Below are 17,832 nucleotides of genomic sequence, written 5' to 3' on the forward strand. Positions count from 1 at the left end.
TCCTCCTCATCCATCGAACGTCCACCTAAATGCCTCCTCCTCTGAGAAGCCTTCCCTGAAGGCTCAGATTTGTCAGGTCCCTCAGTTTTATGCTCCAGAAAACCCTCTACTTCGCCCACCATGAAAGTCTGTCCCCCACCACCAATCTGAGAGCTTCCAGAGGACAAGAAGCACAGGTGTTTTAGTCATCCTTTGCCCCAGATGACATATCCACTAGATGCTAAACACAAATCACCCAGCACTGCTGTGATTCCACAAAATACATTAACATAGGAATGAGTCCAGCCTCTCTCCCCTGCCACTGGGCTAAAAAGAATCCGTGTCCTCTGCTTCCCCATCCTCCAGGTGGAGGGCATTTTGCTGAAACCACATATCATAGTAAGATTCTGCGGCACGGAATCAAGAGGAGAGGAGAGGAGAACAGTCAGAGGTGTGCCTAGTTGACTAAGGCTAGAGAAGGAGCCTGTGAGAGAGCAAGAAAAAAGGGTCAGTGGACAAGAAAAGTGGATGGTAAGAGAGAGAGTACCTTAGCAAGGAGTGCTACTATCCCGTACATTCTCTTCCTAGGGTTTGAGCAAAGCAAGTAAAGAATTTGAGTTGGTTATTTTTAAATTCCTTTCAGGTTTCTAGGAGTGGAACAAATGGATCACAGCTTTATAAACAGGACACTATGTTGTCAATAATATAATTGTTGAGATCTGAAGCAAAGACTGGATTTCCTCCTGCCCCACCCCCCTCGGACTCACCCAGCTCATTCCTCTTTTTGTCGTGACCCCGGCGATGTGGCTTATCCTGGAGGGAGAGACCAAGAAAGCAAGCGTGGCTACCTGGGCCCAGCCTGGGTCCTCCTCAGCCCCTATGTGAGCACCCAGCAAAGGGCCATGCCCAACCATCCTTATCCCCCATGATTTTCCATGCATAAAAAGGAGCATAGGGGTCTTACCTTCTTCATAGTTCCTGAAAGATCTATGGGATGGAAAAGGAAATAGTGAGGATGGGAAACCCCCCATGCAGAACCAGGGCCACCTCCCACCCTCTGTCCCACTGGTACCTTGCCCAGGTCGGCCACACGGAGGGACCCGTCCCAGACACTCCTTGTGTGCAGGTGCCCGGCACCGATGACAACGGTAGCCCTGATAGAAGGTGCCTCTGGGACAGCAAGACCAGATAAAGGAAAGTCAGTGATGTTGAACAGACACAGCTGATCACTTTGCCAAGGGTCCCCTTGGGTTCTCTTTAGGGCAGGAGAGATGGGGGAGCTGAAGCTCAAAGGAGATGGGGGAGCTGAAGCTCAAAGGAGAGCCTCCCACGTCCCAACTCAGGGGACAGATGGCTGGGGGAGCCCCTCTAAGGAGTAGAGCTGCCCAAGCCCAAGCCCCAGGCCCATCCTCCCATACACCCACCTCAGCAGCATCTGGCAAGCCTTGCAGGATGTGGTCTCCTCAAAGGAGAACATCTGGAAGTCATGCCCATTGGCAGTAGCGTTCTCAGGGTAGATGTTGGAGCTGGAGAGGGGAGAGAATCCCATGCAATGGAATAGCATTCAGCCACACAAGGGTATGAAGTACGGATACATGCTGCCACTTGCATGCATCAGAGCCATATTGGATACGTTGCGTAAACCATACTGTGCCTCTCCATCCGTCCACTGATGGGCATTTGGGTTGTTGCCACCTTTTGGCTATTGTGAATAGTGCTGCTATGAACATGAATGGAGATAGAAAGCAAACTGGTGGTTGCCAGGGGCTGGGCGCAGGGGGAATGGGGAGTGACTGCTTCGTGGCTGCAGGGTTTCCTTTTGAGAGGATGAAAATGCTCTGGAACTAGACAGGGTGATGGTTGCACAACACTGTGATGTACTAAATGCCACTGAACCATGCACTTTAAAATAGCTCAATTTCTGTTACATGAATTTCACCTCAAGAAGAGAAAGAAAAAAAAGGAGGAGGAAGAAGAGGGGTCCAGGCTGGTGGCTGAAGCTCACACAGAACCTTGGCATTCTGAGGATGCAGACAACATCAAAAGCCTATCCCTCCCATTTCCCAGATGAGGAAACTGAGGTTCAGAATGGCCCTACAGAATGGAGCACAGGATTGCCTCTCAGCCCCTGCCCGTATGCAGAGTCCTCTGAGGACAGGATGGCGGGGGGGTCTCACATGGCCATCTCGAACTGCTCCATCCACTTCTTCTTTAGTTCTCGTGTCTTGAAGAACAGCTCATAGCCTTGGGCACCTTGGTCCTCGATCAGGAGAAACATGTGAGTCCACTGCAGGGAAGCGGGGTTTAGAATGAAGGCACCCGCTCTGCAGAGGGTGGGACCACACACCCTCTTTACCCCTACCCCTGTGGGGAGAACAGGGTTAGGCCAAAACAGCCTCTCTGCCCCCAGAAGAACCAGGCATGGGTGGGTACCTTTGTAAGGGTCTACCCAGGAGAACCAAATACACATCCATAAATCTAAAATCGCACACTCACATGCATATACACACTCAGGTCACATACACACACACACTGGCTCAAGGTGTGTCAAGGTGTGTCTCCCACTCGGCTGGTCAGTACCTCCCTCCCCAAACCCTCGGCGGGCAGGTCCCTGGCTGGGCTGCTGCAGAAGGTCAAGGGGAGAGCCTTAAGCTGCACTGGGGCTTCCCAGCACTGGGGACCCCAGCTCTGGCCTCAGAGCCCACCTTCTTGTTTTCTCGATCTCCAGAGGAGTCATCTCGAACCTGGAAGCTGTGCAGGTTCACAAAGTCCTTGAGGTCGTAGGAGTCTCCTCGGCGCTTACAGATGAGCAGAGCTTTGTCGAGCAGGAAGGCGTACCTGAGAGCAGCTGGGTCAGGTACCTCTGTCTGGCTCCCACCAGCTCCCTGCCTGATCTCCTCCACCTTCCTGGCTCCACCCTGCTGTCCATTTAGGATTCCTGCCCTTCTCCTCCTCTGTGACCAGCTTGGCAGTGCCCGCCTGTCTGTCCATCCTGACCTCACCCAGTAAGGTCCGTACTGGTCCCAGCACCTGTTGGTCTTGGCTCCACCCACACATCTACGCCTATTCTGCCCGGCGGGTCCACCTAGGCTCCACCCCCTGGTATAACTAGAAATCTGTCCCCACCCCTGCCCAGGCGCTACCCGCTATCTGTTGGCTCCGCCCACCTGTCCATCTTGGAGCGCCGCTCCACTGAGGTGATCTTGAGCTCCCCATCGATCTTGGGCCGGCCATAGTGGGCCAGAGACTGATCCTATGAAGCAGGAAGGGGGTCTGGCAAGGGGCCACCAAGGAGGACACCAAACACCCTCCCCACATGGCCACACCCCTGGCTCTCCCTGTCCCACCCCCTCACCAGGTTCTCAATGGACAGCTGGAAGTTGGTGATCTGCCGCAGTGTCTCGTTGTCCCGTTTGACCTCGTTCACGCATTGTGCCAGGTCCTGGGGGTGGGACATGTGGTGAGCCTGGACCGCCCACCCCACCCAATCCCCTACTTGGCAGGGGATAGGGGGTCAGCCCCCACCAGGGGCTGGTAGGAGGGGTAGAGAGGGTGTCCCCAGCATGTCCTGTCCCCAAGGGGGATGCTGGGAATCACTCACTGGTCACATGGTCATGTCACTCTTGATGAGAGGAGGGGTTGCCCATGGGGGTGACCATGTGCCTGGGCTGCGCTACCTTGAATGCATGTGTACCTGTGTGGGACCACTCACCCTCATGGCATCCAAGGCCAGCCGCAGGCTCTCCTTCTCCACCGCATCCTGCGTGTGTTTGACCAGCTCCTGCATTACCCACAGAGACAGACATCACCTGGGCCTGCCCTCTCTTCTTGGGGGCCCTCCAGACAAGCCTGGCCTGCCAGCTTCCCCCTTCCTTCCAGAGGGTCCTAGAGCCCAGCCTCTGGAAGCCAGCCGCACCCCCTCCTATGACACATAGAGGTACAGAAGCCAAGCCCTTGCCTAGGGGCCCCCACTCGCGCACCTGGAGAAGGAGGTGGTACTTGAGCACCCGCTGCATGGGCACCATCAGCAGGTCCCGCAAGGTGAACCTCCCATTGTTTGCTCGCTGAGAACACTCCTGCGGGGGGGGGGGGGTGTCAGAGAAAGAGATGAGCAAGATGAGGTGCAGACAGGTGTGGATTTTTCTAGAACATGAAACATCATATCTCCCCCAAGGAAATAATGAAGAATTTCCTGGAAGGCTGGCAAATACTGCCTGGGGCAGAAGCCCAGGATCGCACCAGCTGAGTGGGGCTGGCGAGGGAGAGAGGGACAGGTCTGCAGGGTCTCCACGGTGGATACCAACGAGGCCAGATACACAACACACACAGGTGACTCATCATCTCTGCCCTGTCTGTGCTTCCACTGGACACACTGGGCCAGGGTGGGGCTCAGCCCAGGATGGGGCTCGGTGTAGAGTTGAAGCTCAGCCTGGACTTGAGCAGCCAAGGCTGGGGCTCAGCCCACGCTGGCCTGGGGATCAGTTTGGAGTCAGAGTTCAGTTCGGGGTCAGGACCTCAGCTAGGTGTCAGGGCTGAGTCCAGAGCTGGGGTTCAGCTGGGGTCAGGGCTCAGTGCTCCTGCCTACCTCCTCCTGCTCCATTTCTCCCACTCGGCTGGTCAGTACCTCCCTCCCCAAACCCTCGGCGGGCAGGTCCCTGGCTGGGCTGCTGCAGAAAGTGGCACCATGAGCTCAGTCCCCTCCCCGCTGCCCCTGGGGCCTTGGGAAGGAGCAAGAGAGTCCCCCAGATGTGGCCTGGGCCCCCACCTCCAGCTTCATTTGCACATCCTCCCGGGCTGCGGCCACACGGTCCAGGTGCTTGCTGGCCGACTCCACCTGGCTGCAGTAGCGGCCGTAGACAAGGAACCTGAGGGAAGCACAGGTGGCCGGGTAATGGTGGCCGGCACCACGGTCAGGCAGATCTGGGTGTCAATCTGGGCCCCACCTCTTCCCAGATGGGTGATGCTGAGCCTCGGTCTCCCCATCTGTAAAATGGGCATAACAGTGGCACCTCCCACACGGAGCTATTGTAGCATTGAATGAGATAATGCATAAGAAGCTCTTAGCACTTGGTATAGTGTCTCTCCAATGTTCATTCATTTAACCAACACTTACAGAGCACCTGCTGCGTGCCAGGCCCTTTGCTAAGCACTTTAGGCATCATTTATTTAATCCTCACCACACCCTAGGAGGTACGTTCGTATGCCACACTGATTTTAATAGATGTGGCAGCAGAAGCACAGAGAGGTTAAGTGATTTCCCAATACCACACAGCTCAAAAGAGGCAGAGCTGGTGACTGAACCAGAGATGGGTAGTCCCTTGCCCATGAGCAAAGAAGGAAGAGCCCTGCCTGTCCAGTAGTCTCTGAGGGCAATTTCTCCCAAATGCCCTGCCTGAGCAGGACAGGGTGACTTCCAGGGGTCTGAGCTGGCCAGCTGGGTCTCACCTCTCCTTGTATCTGATGAAGACCTGGTAGAGAGTGGGTGCACCTGGGGCAGCCAGGGCTTCCTTCATCTCCTTTAGGAAGTGAGTGTGCACACGAAGCAGGTCCTACTCGGAGGAAGGGGTGAGGGCCAGGGCTCAGGACGCCAAGCAGGAGATGGGTCACCTCCCGCCCTATGTTGCTCAATTCCCAACCCCCGCACTCCAGAGACAGGTGGGGCCAGTAGGTTGTCCCTACTGGACAGAGGCCAGGAGGACTGGGGATTGGCCAGCTCACCTCGATGTTGATGAAGATGATCTCAATGTCTTGAGGTTTGAGGAACCGTTGCAGGGGTTTCATGAAGTGCTGTGGGAGGGGAGAGAAAGGTGAGGGAGGGGGAGACCTCTCCCTCCAGCCCCGTCCCAGAGAGATGGGGACAAGAAGGCAGAGTCAGAAAGAGACAAACAGAAAGAGCGACTGGGAGAGAAAGAGAGATGGAGAATGTCCACACAGACACCTGACCATGGCTGTTCACAGCAGTTATTCATAATAGTCAGAAAGTGGGAACACCCCAAATGTCCATCAGTCAAATGGCCATCAGTGGATGCATGGATAACAAGATGTGGTCCACTCACACGGGAATATCAGCCCTGAATACGAGCAAGGTGCCGACACGCGCTGCCCACGACGCTCAGGGAGGGAACCAGACACAGAAGGCCACACGGGGTGTGAGTCCACGTGTGTGACATGCCCAGAACAGGCTTATCCACGGAGACAGGAAGTAGATTAACAGTTGCCAGGGACTGGAGAAGGATGGGGGCTTATGGGGTGATGGCTGAAGGGTATGGGTTTTCTTTGGGGCGGATGATGAAAATGTCCTAAAATTAACAGTGGCGAAGGTTGCACAACCTTGTGAATAAACCAAAAGCCACTGAACTGTATCCATTAAATGGGTGAGCTGTATGGTATATTGGATTCATCTCAATAAAGCAGTTGAAAAAGCAATGGCCAAAAGGAAGGGAATAGAAGGTTGGAGAGACATAATCAAGACAGGCGGACAGGACGAGGATTCAGGAACAGATACAGACAGGGATAAAGGGACACACATAGGGAAAGAAAGACAAACAGAGGAAGAATTAAGGAGAGACCCGGAGGGAAAGAGAGACATATCAACACAGGAGACAGGATGAAAGAGAAAAGCAGAGACGAAGAGAGATGAAGAAACACAAAGCAATGAGGACGGAGAAGAGCCCCAGGCCCGCTTGGGACACAGGGGCCGTCTCAGGCGTGGCCCAAAGGCCACCACACGGGTGGATGTGCACCTGCCCGCCCAGCTCCCGCGCATGCGCATGCACCCGCCAGAGGTTGGGTTGGAGCATCGCACCTGTTGGATGGAGCCTAGTGTGTCCGTATACTTCTCCTCCGTCTGCTGGATCTCCCGCAAGCAACAGCACCGCTTGTCATACTCTGTCATCTTGGGCTGAGAATGGGGAGGACAGGTCGGTGTTGGGGAGCCCGGGGCTGCCTCCCCCACCAGCCCATACGCCCGCGCAGACACCACACTCCGCCCCACGCACCTGCATGGGCATGGGCTCCGAGCGCATGAGGTCTTCATAGATCTCATCACCCTCCGCCTCCTCATTCTCCACACAGTCGTACAGGTCCTCATCCTCCTCCACCGTGTCGCTGCGGGGTGTGGAGTCAGCCAGGGCCACTGGATCCCGCAGGCCAGGAACCCCTCAGGTCCCTCCCAACTCAAACTCATGTTCCCTCAGATCCACAGGGCGGAGCCATGTCCTCTCAGACTCCCCCCACCACAGGGCAGGGCCATGTCCTCTCAGACTCCCTAGGGCAGGGCTATGTCCCCCTCAGACTTCCTAGGGCAGGGCTATGTCCCCCTCAGACTCCCTAGGGCAGAGCTATGTCCCTCAGACCCCCTAGGGCAGGGTTATGTCCCTCTCAGACTCCCTAGGGCAGAGCTATGTCGCCTCAGACCCCCTAGGGCAGGTTTATGTCCCCCTCAGACTCCCTAGGGCAGGGCTATGTCCCTCAGATCCCCTAGGGCAGGACTATGTCCCCCTCAAACCCCCTAGGGCAGGGCCATGCCCCCTCAGACCCCCTAGGGCAGGGCCATGTCCTCTCAGACTCCCTAGGGCAGGGCCATGTCCCCTCAGATCCCCAGGGCAGGGTGGGGGTCCCACACACTCACTCGATCTGGTCAGATAGGCCACTGTAGATGTCTTCATCACCCATACTCTCCTCCTCAGTGGGGAAGGGCCTGGGGGAGCCATGATGGTATGAGCCAGAGGCCTGGGGGCTAGGTGGGAGGGGCACTTCCAGGAGGGGGAGCATTGGGGCCATATCAACCCAAGGATGTCAGATCAAATGGTTACTCACATGATCCCCTTATTCTGGGCAATCGGGGTCCAGGACAGAGCAGACAGGGTGTAGATTACCTGTGACAAAGGCCATGGATGCTCAGCAAGCCCCTTGCCCACCCACACACCAGAACATAGCCTCAGACTCCAATATCTGAGGCTAGATATTATGGTTAGATTCCACGCCCCTAGGAGCCTAATTCAGGATTTTCTCCACCTTCCCACTCCTCTATGTGAGTAGGTCAGGGTTCCCTTAACTAAGCACCCACCACTCGATCGCCTTCTTCTATGCAATCCTTATAACCACTCAGAAAGTATAGGATGGTATTATCCCTGTGTTAGAAAGGAGGGACCTAGGGCTCAGAGAGGCATGGTCACAAATCTGAGGTCACACAGCAAGTAGCAAAGCAGGGACTGGAACCCAGCTGCCATATCCCATGCTCTTTGCACCTGGTGTACTGCCTGGTCTGACTTACCTGTTCTTCCCCCAACAACACTTAGCTTTCTTGATGGAAATGTTCATGGAAATGCACTGAAATCCAATCTTCCAGCTCTATGTGCCCAGCTCATGGGAAGTTCAGCACCAGCTTACCTTCCCAAAATCCTGCACATCAAAGAGGTCAAAGGCCTCAAAGAGTTCACTCCGCTTGAGGCCAAACTTCTCACAGCAGGTAGACAAAAAGGTACGGATGTTCTTAAGACACAGGAACTGTGAAGAGAGACAGAAATGGGGGTGGAGGAAACGTAACAGGACAGGGGAGAAGCTGAGCCCTGGGCAGTCTGACTTGGGGACTGGCCCAGAAGGGAAAAAAGAAGGCACCATCTCCCTCTCAGTAAGCCACACCCTCTTCTGATAAAGATCAAGCTGTACCTGAAGCTAACTCTACCCTTGAATTCTTGCTTACTGAGGTAAAATTCATATAACATAAAGTTAACCATTAACTGATAACAAAATGCATTATATACATATGATGGAATATTACTCAGCCAGAAAAAGGAATGAAATTTTGATTTATGCTACAGCATGAATGAACCTTGAAAATGTTATGCTCAGTGAAATAAGCCAGACACAGATGGACAATTATTATAGGATTCCACTTATATGAGGTCCCTAGAGTAGGCAAATTCACAGAGACAGAAAGTAGATGGTGGGAGCCAGGGGTTGGAGGTGGGGGTGGGGAGTCTGTGCTTCATGGGGACAGAATTTCTATTGGGGATGAGGAACAGTTTTGGATACAGTAGTAGTGGGTACACAACATTGTGAATGGATTTAATGCCACTGAATTGTATACTTATAAAGGGTTAAAATGGTAATATTCTATTTTATTTATATGGTATTCAAATATTTATATAAATTTGTATTTATATTTATCAAATATATATTTATGTCACTTTGTGTATGTATATGTAATGATAAATATTGTGTATCTTTTACAACAATAAAAAAAATCTAACCATGAACCATTTAAGCGTACATTTCGGTGACAGCCCACTCACAATGTCATGCAATGAGCACCTCATCTAGTTCCAAAACATTTTTCTCAGCCCAAAAGGAAATCCTGCCCCCTTAAGCAGTCACCTGCCATTCCCAGTCTCTTCCTTCTCCCTGGCAGCCACTGTCTGTTTTCTGTCTCTGTGGATTTACTTATGTCTATAACTGATAAATAGATAAACAAAATAATGTACATCTATAAAATGGAATAGTATTAGGCCATAGAAAGGAGTGAAGTTTTGTTACATGCTACAGAGTGGATAACCCTCAAAAACATGATGCTCAGTGAAAGAAGCCAGGCACAAAAGGTTACATATTGTACAGTTCCATTTATAGGAAACATGTTTGAACTTTTCGACTTCATGAGCCAACACATTCCTTTCTTCTTTAAATCAGTTTGGGTTGGGTTGTAGTGACTTGCAACCACAAGATACTAACTGATGCAGCAGTCAGACATACAGGATGTCTCTCTGGGTTTGGCGTATTTGGTTCTGCTATAAACAAGACCTCACATCCTTGCATTTGCCTGATATCAGTTCATCCAAATGTCCCAATGGGCTCAGCTCTCTCTAAGGTCCCTAGATCCTACAGAATTCTAACCAACCTTTCTTGACCCCAGTTCTATCTCATGGCCTTGCATGAGCACCTGCCATGTGCCCAATTCCCAGCACTCTCTCTATATATTTTTAATGTATATATAACACTGTGTATATTTAAGGCATGCTATGTGATTATTTGATATGAATATTCATAGTGAAATGATTACTACAGTCCAGCTAATTAACATAGCATCTCCTCACATAGTCATTGTTTTTGTGTGTGATGAGCGCACCTGAAATCTACTCTCTTAGCATATTTCCAGGTTCAATATAGTATTATTTTTTTTTTTTGAGAGAGAGAGAGTGTGTGTGCACATGCGTGTGGGAGTGGGAGTGGGGTGGGGGGGGTAGAGGGAGAGGGCAAGAGAGAATCTTAAGCAGACTCCACACTCAGCACTGAGCCCGATGCAGGGCTGGATTTCACGACCCTGAGAACATGACCTGAGCCAAAATCAAGAGTCAGATGCTTAACCGACTGAGCCGCCCAGGCGCTCCTCAATACAGTATTCTTAAGGACAGTATTCTTTTTTTTTTTTTTTTTTTTTTTTTTTTAAGATTTTATTTATTTATTTGACAGAGAGAGACACAGCGAGAGAGGGAACACAAGCAGGGGGAGTGGGAGAGGGAGAAGCAGGCTTCCCGCGGAGCAGGGAGCCCGATGCGGGGCTCGATCCCAGAACCCTGGGATCATGACCTGAGCTGAAGGCAGACGCTTAACGACTGAGCCACCCAGGTGCCCCAAGGACAGTATTCTTAAGGACATCATGCCTGCGCATTAGATCCCTAGACGGATTCATCCTACCTAACTGCAATTTTGTACCCTTTGACCAACATCTCCCCATTTTCCTCATCCCTCACCTCAGCCCCTTCTACTCTCTGTTTCTATGAGTTTGACTTTCTTTCTCTCTTTCTCCCTCCATATCCCTCCCCCCCACTCATATTCGCTCCCCACCCCCCCCTCTGTGCATGTGTGTGTGTGTGTGTGTGTCTGTGTGTGTAATGGAATTCTGCAAGTACTATTATATCATCATTTTACAGATAAGGAAACTGAGGCAAGGACAGTCAGCCAGGGTGCAAACCCAGTCAGTATGGCTGCAAGCACTATGCTCTAGTAACATATGTGAATCAAGTCAGTACAGTGTTCATTGTACCCGTGGATCTCACACTTCCATCTTCAGACTGTATCTTCTTCTCAATTATTGCTGCATCCGCAGTATACCTACCCCACTATCTATGGAACATGAACTTTAAACTTTAACTTAGGGATGCCTGGGTGTCTCAGTCAGTTAAGCATCTGCCTTTGGCTCAGGTCATGATCCCAGGGTCCTGGGACTGAGAACTGCATCAGGCTCCTTGCTCAGTGGAGAGCCTGCTTCTCCCTCTCCCTCTGCCGCTCCCCTCCACCTTGTGCGCTCTCTCTCTCTCTCCCTCCCTCAAATAAATAAATAAAATCTTAAAAAAAGAAAGAAAGAAAGAAAGAAAGAAAGAAAGAAAGAAAGAAAGAAAGAAAGAAAGAAAGAAAAAGAAAGAAAGAAAGAAAGACTCTTGGCAAAGTAAGAGTGGAAAGGAATTTCTGTAACCTGATAAAGAGAGCATCTTCAAAAAAATCTTAAACCTTCATGTTAAATAAAAAGCAGAATATTATATTTAATGGGGAAATGTTGAAAAGATTCCCTGGCATTTGAAATCAGAACTAAGGTAGGGTGTCCCCATTACCATTTCTAGTCAACACTGCATTGAAGATCTTAACCTGCACTGCAAGACAAAACAAGGAAGGAAGGAAGGAAGGAAGGAAGGAAGGAAGGAAGGAAGGAAGGAAGGAAGGAAGGAAGGAAGGAAAGAAAGGGAGGGAGTGAGGGGGAGGGGAAGGGAGGAGAGGGGAGGGGAGGGAGGGACGGGAGGGAGGGAAGAAGGGAGGAAGAAACTGGGCAAATGCAGAAGATACCACTGTCAACACAAAGAGCCCAAAAGAATATACAGATAAATAACCAGAATCAATACAGTAACTTTACAATGTGAGTGAATACACAATCAATATACAAAGTTTACTGTGTGTTGGTGCATTAGCAACAATCAATCAGAAAATGCTATTGTCTTAAAAAAGATAACACTTATGAAATCCTAGAATAAGCAAAACTAATCTATGGTGATAGAAATCAGATCAGTGGTTGCTTCTGGGGTGGGGAGGGTGGTGGAGATTGACTCAGAAAGGCCACAAGTGATGGAAATGTTCTGTGTCTTGATAAGGGTGTGGGTTGCACAAGTGTATACATCTGCTAGAACTCATTGAGCAGTAACTGAAGAACTGAGCATTTCACTGCATGAAAATCGGACTTTTATTTTTTAAAAGATTTTATTTATTTATTTGAGACAGAGAGAATGAGAGAGAGAGAGAGAGCACATGAGAGGGGGGAGGGTCAGAGGGAGAAGCAGGCTCCCTGCCGAGCAGGGAGCCCGATGCGGGACTCGATCCAGGGACTCCAGGATCATGACCTGAGCCGAAGGCAGTCGCTTAACCAACTGAGCCACCCAGGCGCCCCGGACTTCTATTTTAAAAGGATACCATTTATCATAGCCTAAAAAATGTAAAACAAACATACAAAAAAGCTAGTGATACATATAAATCTAACAAAAAGAAGTGAAAAATCTTTTATGAAAAATTACAAAATTTTATTGAAAAATATGAAAGAAGATCTAAACAAAGAGAGTGAAATATATACTAATTCTTATCTAGAAAGACTCAATATTTTTAAAATTTCAACCCTCTCCAAAATTGAACTATAGGTCCAACACAATTTCTTTTTTTTTTTTTTAAGATTTTATTTATTTATTTGACAGAGAGAGACACAGCGAGAGAGGGAACACAAGCAGGGGGAGTGGGAGAGGGAGAAGCAGGCTTCCCACCGAGCAGGGAGCCCGATGTGGGGCTTGATCCCAGGACCCTGGGATCATGACCTGAGCCAAAGGCAGGCACTTAACTGAGCCACCCAGGAGCCCCAGGTCCAACACAATTTCAATTAAAATCTCAATATGGTTTTTCACTGAACTTGGCACATGAATCCTAAAATTTATATGGGAAAGCACAGAGTCACAAATAGCCGAGACAAGTCTGTAGAGGAAAAGTTAACTGGGAATACTCTCATCAAGACTTATCATACATCTACAGTAATTAAGACAATGTAATTATAGCAGTTAGCCTCCAAGATGGCCCCCAGTGGCCCACAGATCCCAGTACTTGTGCCCTAGTTGTAATTACCTCTCTCACTGAACCAAGATTAGCCCTGTGTGACTGACTGATAGAGTATGGTAGAAGTAATGATACGTGACTTTTCAAGGCTTGGTGATAAAAGGCATTCCTGCTTCCACTTTGGGCCTCTTGGATCACTGACCAGCCACCATGTTGTGAGACCACTCAGTCAGCCCTATGGAGAGGTCCAAGTGGAGAGGAACTGGGTTCCATGTGGCTGAATCATCAAGGAAGCAGATCCTCCAGCCATGGTTGAGCCTTTGGATGACTGCAGCCCTGGCTGACATCTGACTGCAACCTCACAAGAAACCCCAGCTGAGCCATTTCATCATTCCTGATCCAAATAACTCATAAGCATAATAAGTGCTCAATAAAGGAATATTTGGGGGATAATTTGTTACTTAGCAATAGATAAGAAATATAGGGATAAAGACAAATAAACCATAATAGAGGACCCAGAAATAAATCATACATGTATGAAAATGTCTTTTATGACTGAGCAGGTGTTACACATGTATGGTAAAAAGAAATATTATTTCATAATTGTGGGTGGTTCAACTGGTTATCCATAAGGGCAAAAAAAACAAATGATACATCAAATTCCTGCCTCCCTCATATCCTACTTGAAACAAATTCCAGATGGTATTAAAGACTTAAATGCTAAAGGCAAGACTTTGAGAAGACAATTGAGGAGACTATCTGGATGACCTCAGAATTGTGAGTGATTCTGGAACAACAAAAGTCCAAACGATAAACAGGATTTGATCAAACTAAAAGGTCTATTCATCAAAAAGTATCAGGAAGAGAGTAACAAGACAAGCCACAGAGTGAAAATAGATATTTGCTACACATTTGTTTTCAAATTTATAAAGAATTCCTAATGATTCAGTAAGAAAAAGACAAGAATTCAATCAGAAAATTGGCAAGATACAAACACAAGTTTCCCTGAAGAAGAGTCACAAATGCCCCCAAGTCCATGAGGAGGCACTCAACCTTGGTAGTCATCAAAGTGATGCTAATTAAAACCACAAGATACTATTTCCCACCCACCAGATACGCAAACTTTTTAAAGTCTGGCAAATACCAAGTAGAAGCAGAGTCTGCTTCCCCATCTTTGTGTCTGGGCTGGTCTGTGACTTGCCTTGACCAATAGAATGCAGTGGCAGTAACATTGTGTGAATTCAAGCTTAGGCACCCAGAGGCTTTGCAACATCTGCTCTTGCTTTCTGGGAACACTGCTGCCAAATTAAAGAGCTCAGGCTAAACTCTGGAGGGTGAGAGACCATGTGGAGCAGAGACGAACATGATGGCCAAGGCTGGAGGGAGGTGAAAATACACCAGGTCATCCCCTTTTGGTGTGCATGGTATCCCCATCAGCCCTGTCTGGAGGCTCTACTCTGCCCTCCCTACCCCCCTCCTTTCTTTTCTTTTTTTCTCTTCTTTTATAGTAGACTTTGTGTTTTAGAGCAGTTTTAGGTCCACAGAATAATTGAATGCAAGGTAGAGAGATTTCCCATACATCTCCCTACCCCCAAGCATGCACAGCCTCCCCCACTATCAGCCTCTCCCACCAGAGAGGGTACATTTGTTATAACCAATGAACCTACATTGAAAAGTCTATAGTTGACATCAAGGTTCACTCCTGATGTACATTCTGTGGGTTTGGACAAATATATAATGACACGTGTCCACCATTACAGTAACATACAGAGTAGTTTCATTGCCTTCAAGTCCCTCTGTGCTCCACCTGTTCATCTTTCCCTCCCCCCAGCCCCTGGCAAACACTGTCTCCATAATTCCCCTTGTCTGTATGTCCCACAGTTTCCTTATCCATCACCTACTGAAGGACATCTTGGCTGCTTCCAAGTTCTGGCAATGATGTATAAAGCTGCCATAAATATCTATGTGCAGGTTTCTGTGTGGACATGAGTTCTCAGCTCCTTTGGGTAAATATATTTTTTAATTAAACATTATAGTTACATTTCCAAGTCCTGTGCACTGTCTCTGATCTCATTCTCTTCTTTCCCTCCTCACTGGTTGCCTGTCTCTGCAAGTAGATGTGGACCGTTCCAGCCCATGTCCTCATTCTCTCCACACGTGCACACATCCACAAACAGCAAGTAGTGTGCTTCTGTACTGTCTTGTGTCCCTTCCTTTCTGTCCCATTGCTCACCCTCCCTTTCTCGCTACAGCCCTATTTCCCAAAACTGTCTCTAAAGAGTCACTCAGTGCACCAGCACTGCCTATGCGAGCCAGCCCCTCCCCTCCAGAGCCCCCAGTCCTTCCGGGGAGGCACTGTTTATTGAGAGCATAGCCTCTTCCAAACCTGAGATGAAAAGTCTGGCATACACAGGTTTGTTCAATCCTCCCAACAACATTGCTACTGAGATCTAGGAGGCACGCTCTAACGACATCTGCCTTCCAGTTGTTCAAACCCAAAACGTTGGAGTCACCTTGACTCCTCTGTTTCTCTCTCATCCACTTCCAACCCATCAACAAATCCTATTGGTTCCACCTTCCAAATACAGCCAGAAGCCTGCCCCTCCTCTGTACCTGCCAGGCCGAAGCCACTATTATCCCTCACCTGCATTATTACTGCAGTGGCCCCTTCATTGGACTGCTTGCTTCTGCCCCTGGACCCATATCATTTATTTTCAACATGGCAGCCAGAGAAATATTGTCAAAACCTTCCCAAGGTTTCCATCCTATCCAGATGCAAACCACAAGACCCCACATGACCTGCCCCATCCCCTCCCTCCCCTCCTCTGCCCCCATTCTCCTCCTAGCTCTCTCTGCTCCAGCCACACAGGCCTCCTCACTGTTCCTCCAACCTGCCAGGCATGGCCGTGCCCCAGGGCCTTTGCACAGGCTGTTCCCATCTGCTCAGAATGTCCATCCCCAATTAACCTGGTGCCTCCTTCCCTTGTCTCTTCCGGGCCTTTGATGAGATGTCACTCTCTATGAGACCTTCCCAGTCCCTCTACTTAAAACTGCACTACACACACACACACACACACACACACACACACACACCCCACACCTAGCACTCCCCATCCTCCCCTCTGCTTTGTGTTTTTTTCCACAGAGCTTATTGTCTGGGGCACTGTATATTTCTCTTACTTATTTTGTTAGTATCTGTCTGTCCTCCCTTACACACTAGCACATCAGCTCCACAAGGAGAGGATTCTCAGTGTTGTTTGCTCACTGCCATGGCCTCAACACTTAGTACAATGCCTGGCACTCAGTAGATGCTCAGTAAAAGTTGGTAAATAAATGAATCCACATTTTACAAGTGAGACAACTGAGCCTCAGTGAGGATATATCACTTGCCTGAGGCCACACAGGAAGGAATGAAGAGCCAGATACAAGTTCTCTGAGCCTAGAGGCCATGCCCCTAACCACTGTACAACCCTACCTCTTTGAACCACACCAGTCTGCCTCCTGGTGCCACGTAGGAGGTTTGGCACGTGACAGGAACCACATGTAACACTCTCCTGCCCAGCAGCCTTTGCAGCCTTGTAGGCTGATTCCAGACAGGGCTTGCAAGTCACCAGGGGCAACAGAACAGTTGGCCTCATCTGGCCTGAGGGAGGAAGTTCCCTCCTGACCTCAGGGAGATCAGCTGAGTCTTGAGACTTCTTCCCCCAAGTCATGTGACATCTCAAGGGGGGACAGGGGGTATGACTCATCAGGCCTCCAGGCTGGGGTAGGGCCAGCTGAAGAAAAGGGCTCCCTCAGGCAGCAAGAATGACTGAGGTTAGACCACCAGAAGGACTTTCTAGTAGCCCAAAGCGTGGGAGAGGTGGCAAAGGAGAGGAGACCTTTTAACCAAAGGTAGGAGGGGTGTGTGAGAACATTTCCTCCGTGTTGGTGAGGCAAGCCCCTCAGCCCCCCTCCCCCTTCCACCAGAATATCAAAGAGTTGGGCTGGCATCTTGCCCATATGCAAATCAGCACCCAGACACTTCCCCTTTGCCTGCTGGTCCTCCATCAGCACAACCTCTGCCCAAGGCAAAGAAAGAGCCAGAAAGGTTGGTTTAGTTTGCCACCCTCCTCTCGGGAACCAGTATGCAGGGACAGAGGCCCCATTTGGTGACTGGGGGCAGGGAGCAGCAGAGAGGACCCACAGCTGAGCACAACTGCTGCAATCAGCTCCCCTACCCCACCCCAGCCCAGGGAGCCACCGGAAACAGGAAATGCCTGTTACCAGGGCTTGCTCAGGGAGACAGAAGAAGGGGGGCCTCTGCATTCAGCCCTGAAGCCCCCTAATCTTGGGACTGCAAGACTTCATCTTGCAGACCAGAGAGGGTGGGTGTGCTGTGCTCCCTCTTCAAACCCTGGAAGCAGAGGTACAGAGCATCAGCTCCGCATCCTGGCCTTCAAAACCTTCCCCATGCCAGCCTGTCTCTATTCTGTCTCCTCCTCTCTCACCGGAACACACACTCAACATCTCAGTGTCAGTCGAGGGGGTCAGAGAGACATGGTTCCTCTCCCAGCCCAGCCGCTGCAAGCTCAAGGACCTTGGATGGGTTACTGCACCATCTGGTGCCTCCCCTTCCTCGTCTTCGCTCTGGGAATGAAAATACCAACTGAATCTCCACTCTAGCACCTGGTCCACCAAGCAGGGTCATACATTCATTCAGCAAGCATGTATTGAGAGCCTACTGTGTGCCAAGCCCCGGGACCTGGTGGTGGCCAAGACAGACAGAACCGTGTC

At 50.0% G+C, this 17,832-nt stretch overlaps 1 protein-coding gene across 3 annotated transcripts in view; it reads right to left on the bottom strand.

The window, feature by feature from the left end:
- VAV1 (vav guanine nucleotide exchange factor 1) overlaps positions 1-17,832 on the bottom strand; it is a 48,848-nt gene that overhangs the window by 16,178 nt on the left and 14,838 nt on the right. For 2 of the 3 annotated variants that reach the window (XM_036066104.2, XM_036066103.2), the window contains exons 2-19: positions 8,371-8,487; positions 7,798-7,856; positions 7,610-7,678; positions 6,978-7,086; positions 6,785-6,880; positions 5,698-5,766; positions 5,425-5,528; positions 4,745-4,844; positions 3,960-4,055; positions 3,692-3,760; positions 3,335-3,421; positions 3,147-3,232; positions 2,685-2,817; positions 2,157-2,266; positions 1,404-1,505; positions 1,052-1,149; positions 944-966; positions 747-792 (exon numbers count right to left, since the gene is read on the bottom strand). In XM_036066104.2, coding sequence (XP_035921997.1) covers positions 747-792; positions 944-966; positions 1,052-1,149; positions 1,404-1,505; positions 2,157-2,266; positions 2,685-2,817; positions 3,147-3,232; positions 3,335-3,421; positions 3,692-3,760; positions 3,960-4,055; positions 4,745-4,844; positions 5,425-5,528; positions 5,698-5,766; positions 6,785-6,880; positions 6,978-7,086; positions 7,610-7,678; positions 7,798-7,856; positions 8,371-8,487 — 1,573 coding nt within the window. The remainder of the gene's footprint in view (positions 1-746; positions 793-943; positions 967-1,051; positions 1,150-1,403; positions 1,506-2,156; positions 2,267-2,684; positions 2,818-3,146; positions 3,233-3,334; positions 3,422-3,691; positions 3,761-3,959; positions 4,056-4,744; positions 4,845-5,424; positions 5,529-5,697; positions 5,767-6,784; positions 6,881-6,977; positions 7,087-7,609; positions 7,679-7,797; positions 7,857-8,370; positions 8,488-17,832) is intronic. The other variant, XR_013441852.1, reaches the window with a different exon arrangement.

Source organism: Halichoerus grypus, chromosome 1 (assembly GCF_964656455.1).
Source record: "Halichoerus grypus chromosome 1, mHalGry1.hap1.1, whole genome shotgun sequence".
Lineage (NCBI taxonomy): Eukaryota > Metazoa > Chordata > Mammalia > Carnivora > Phocidae > Halichoerus > Halichoerus grypus.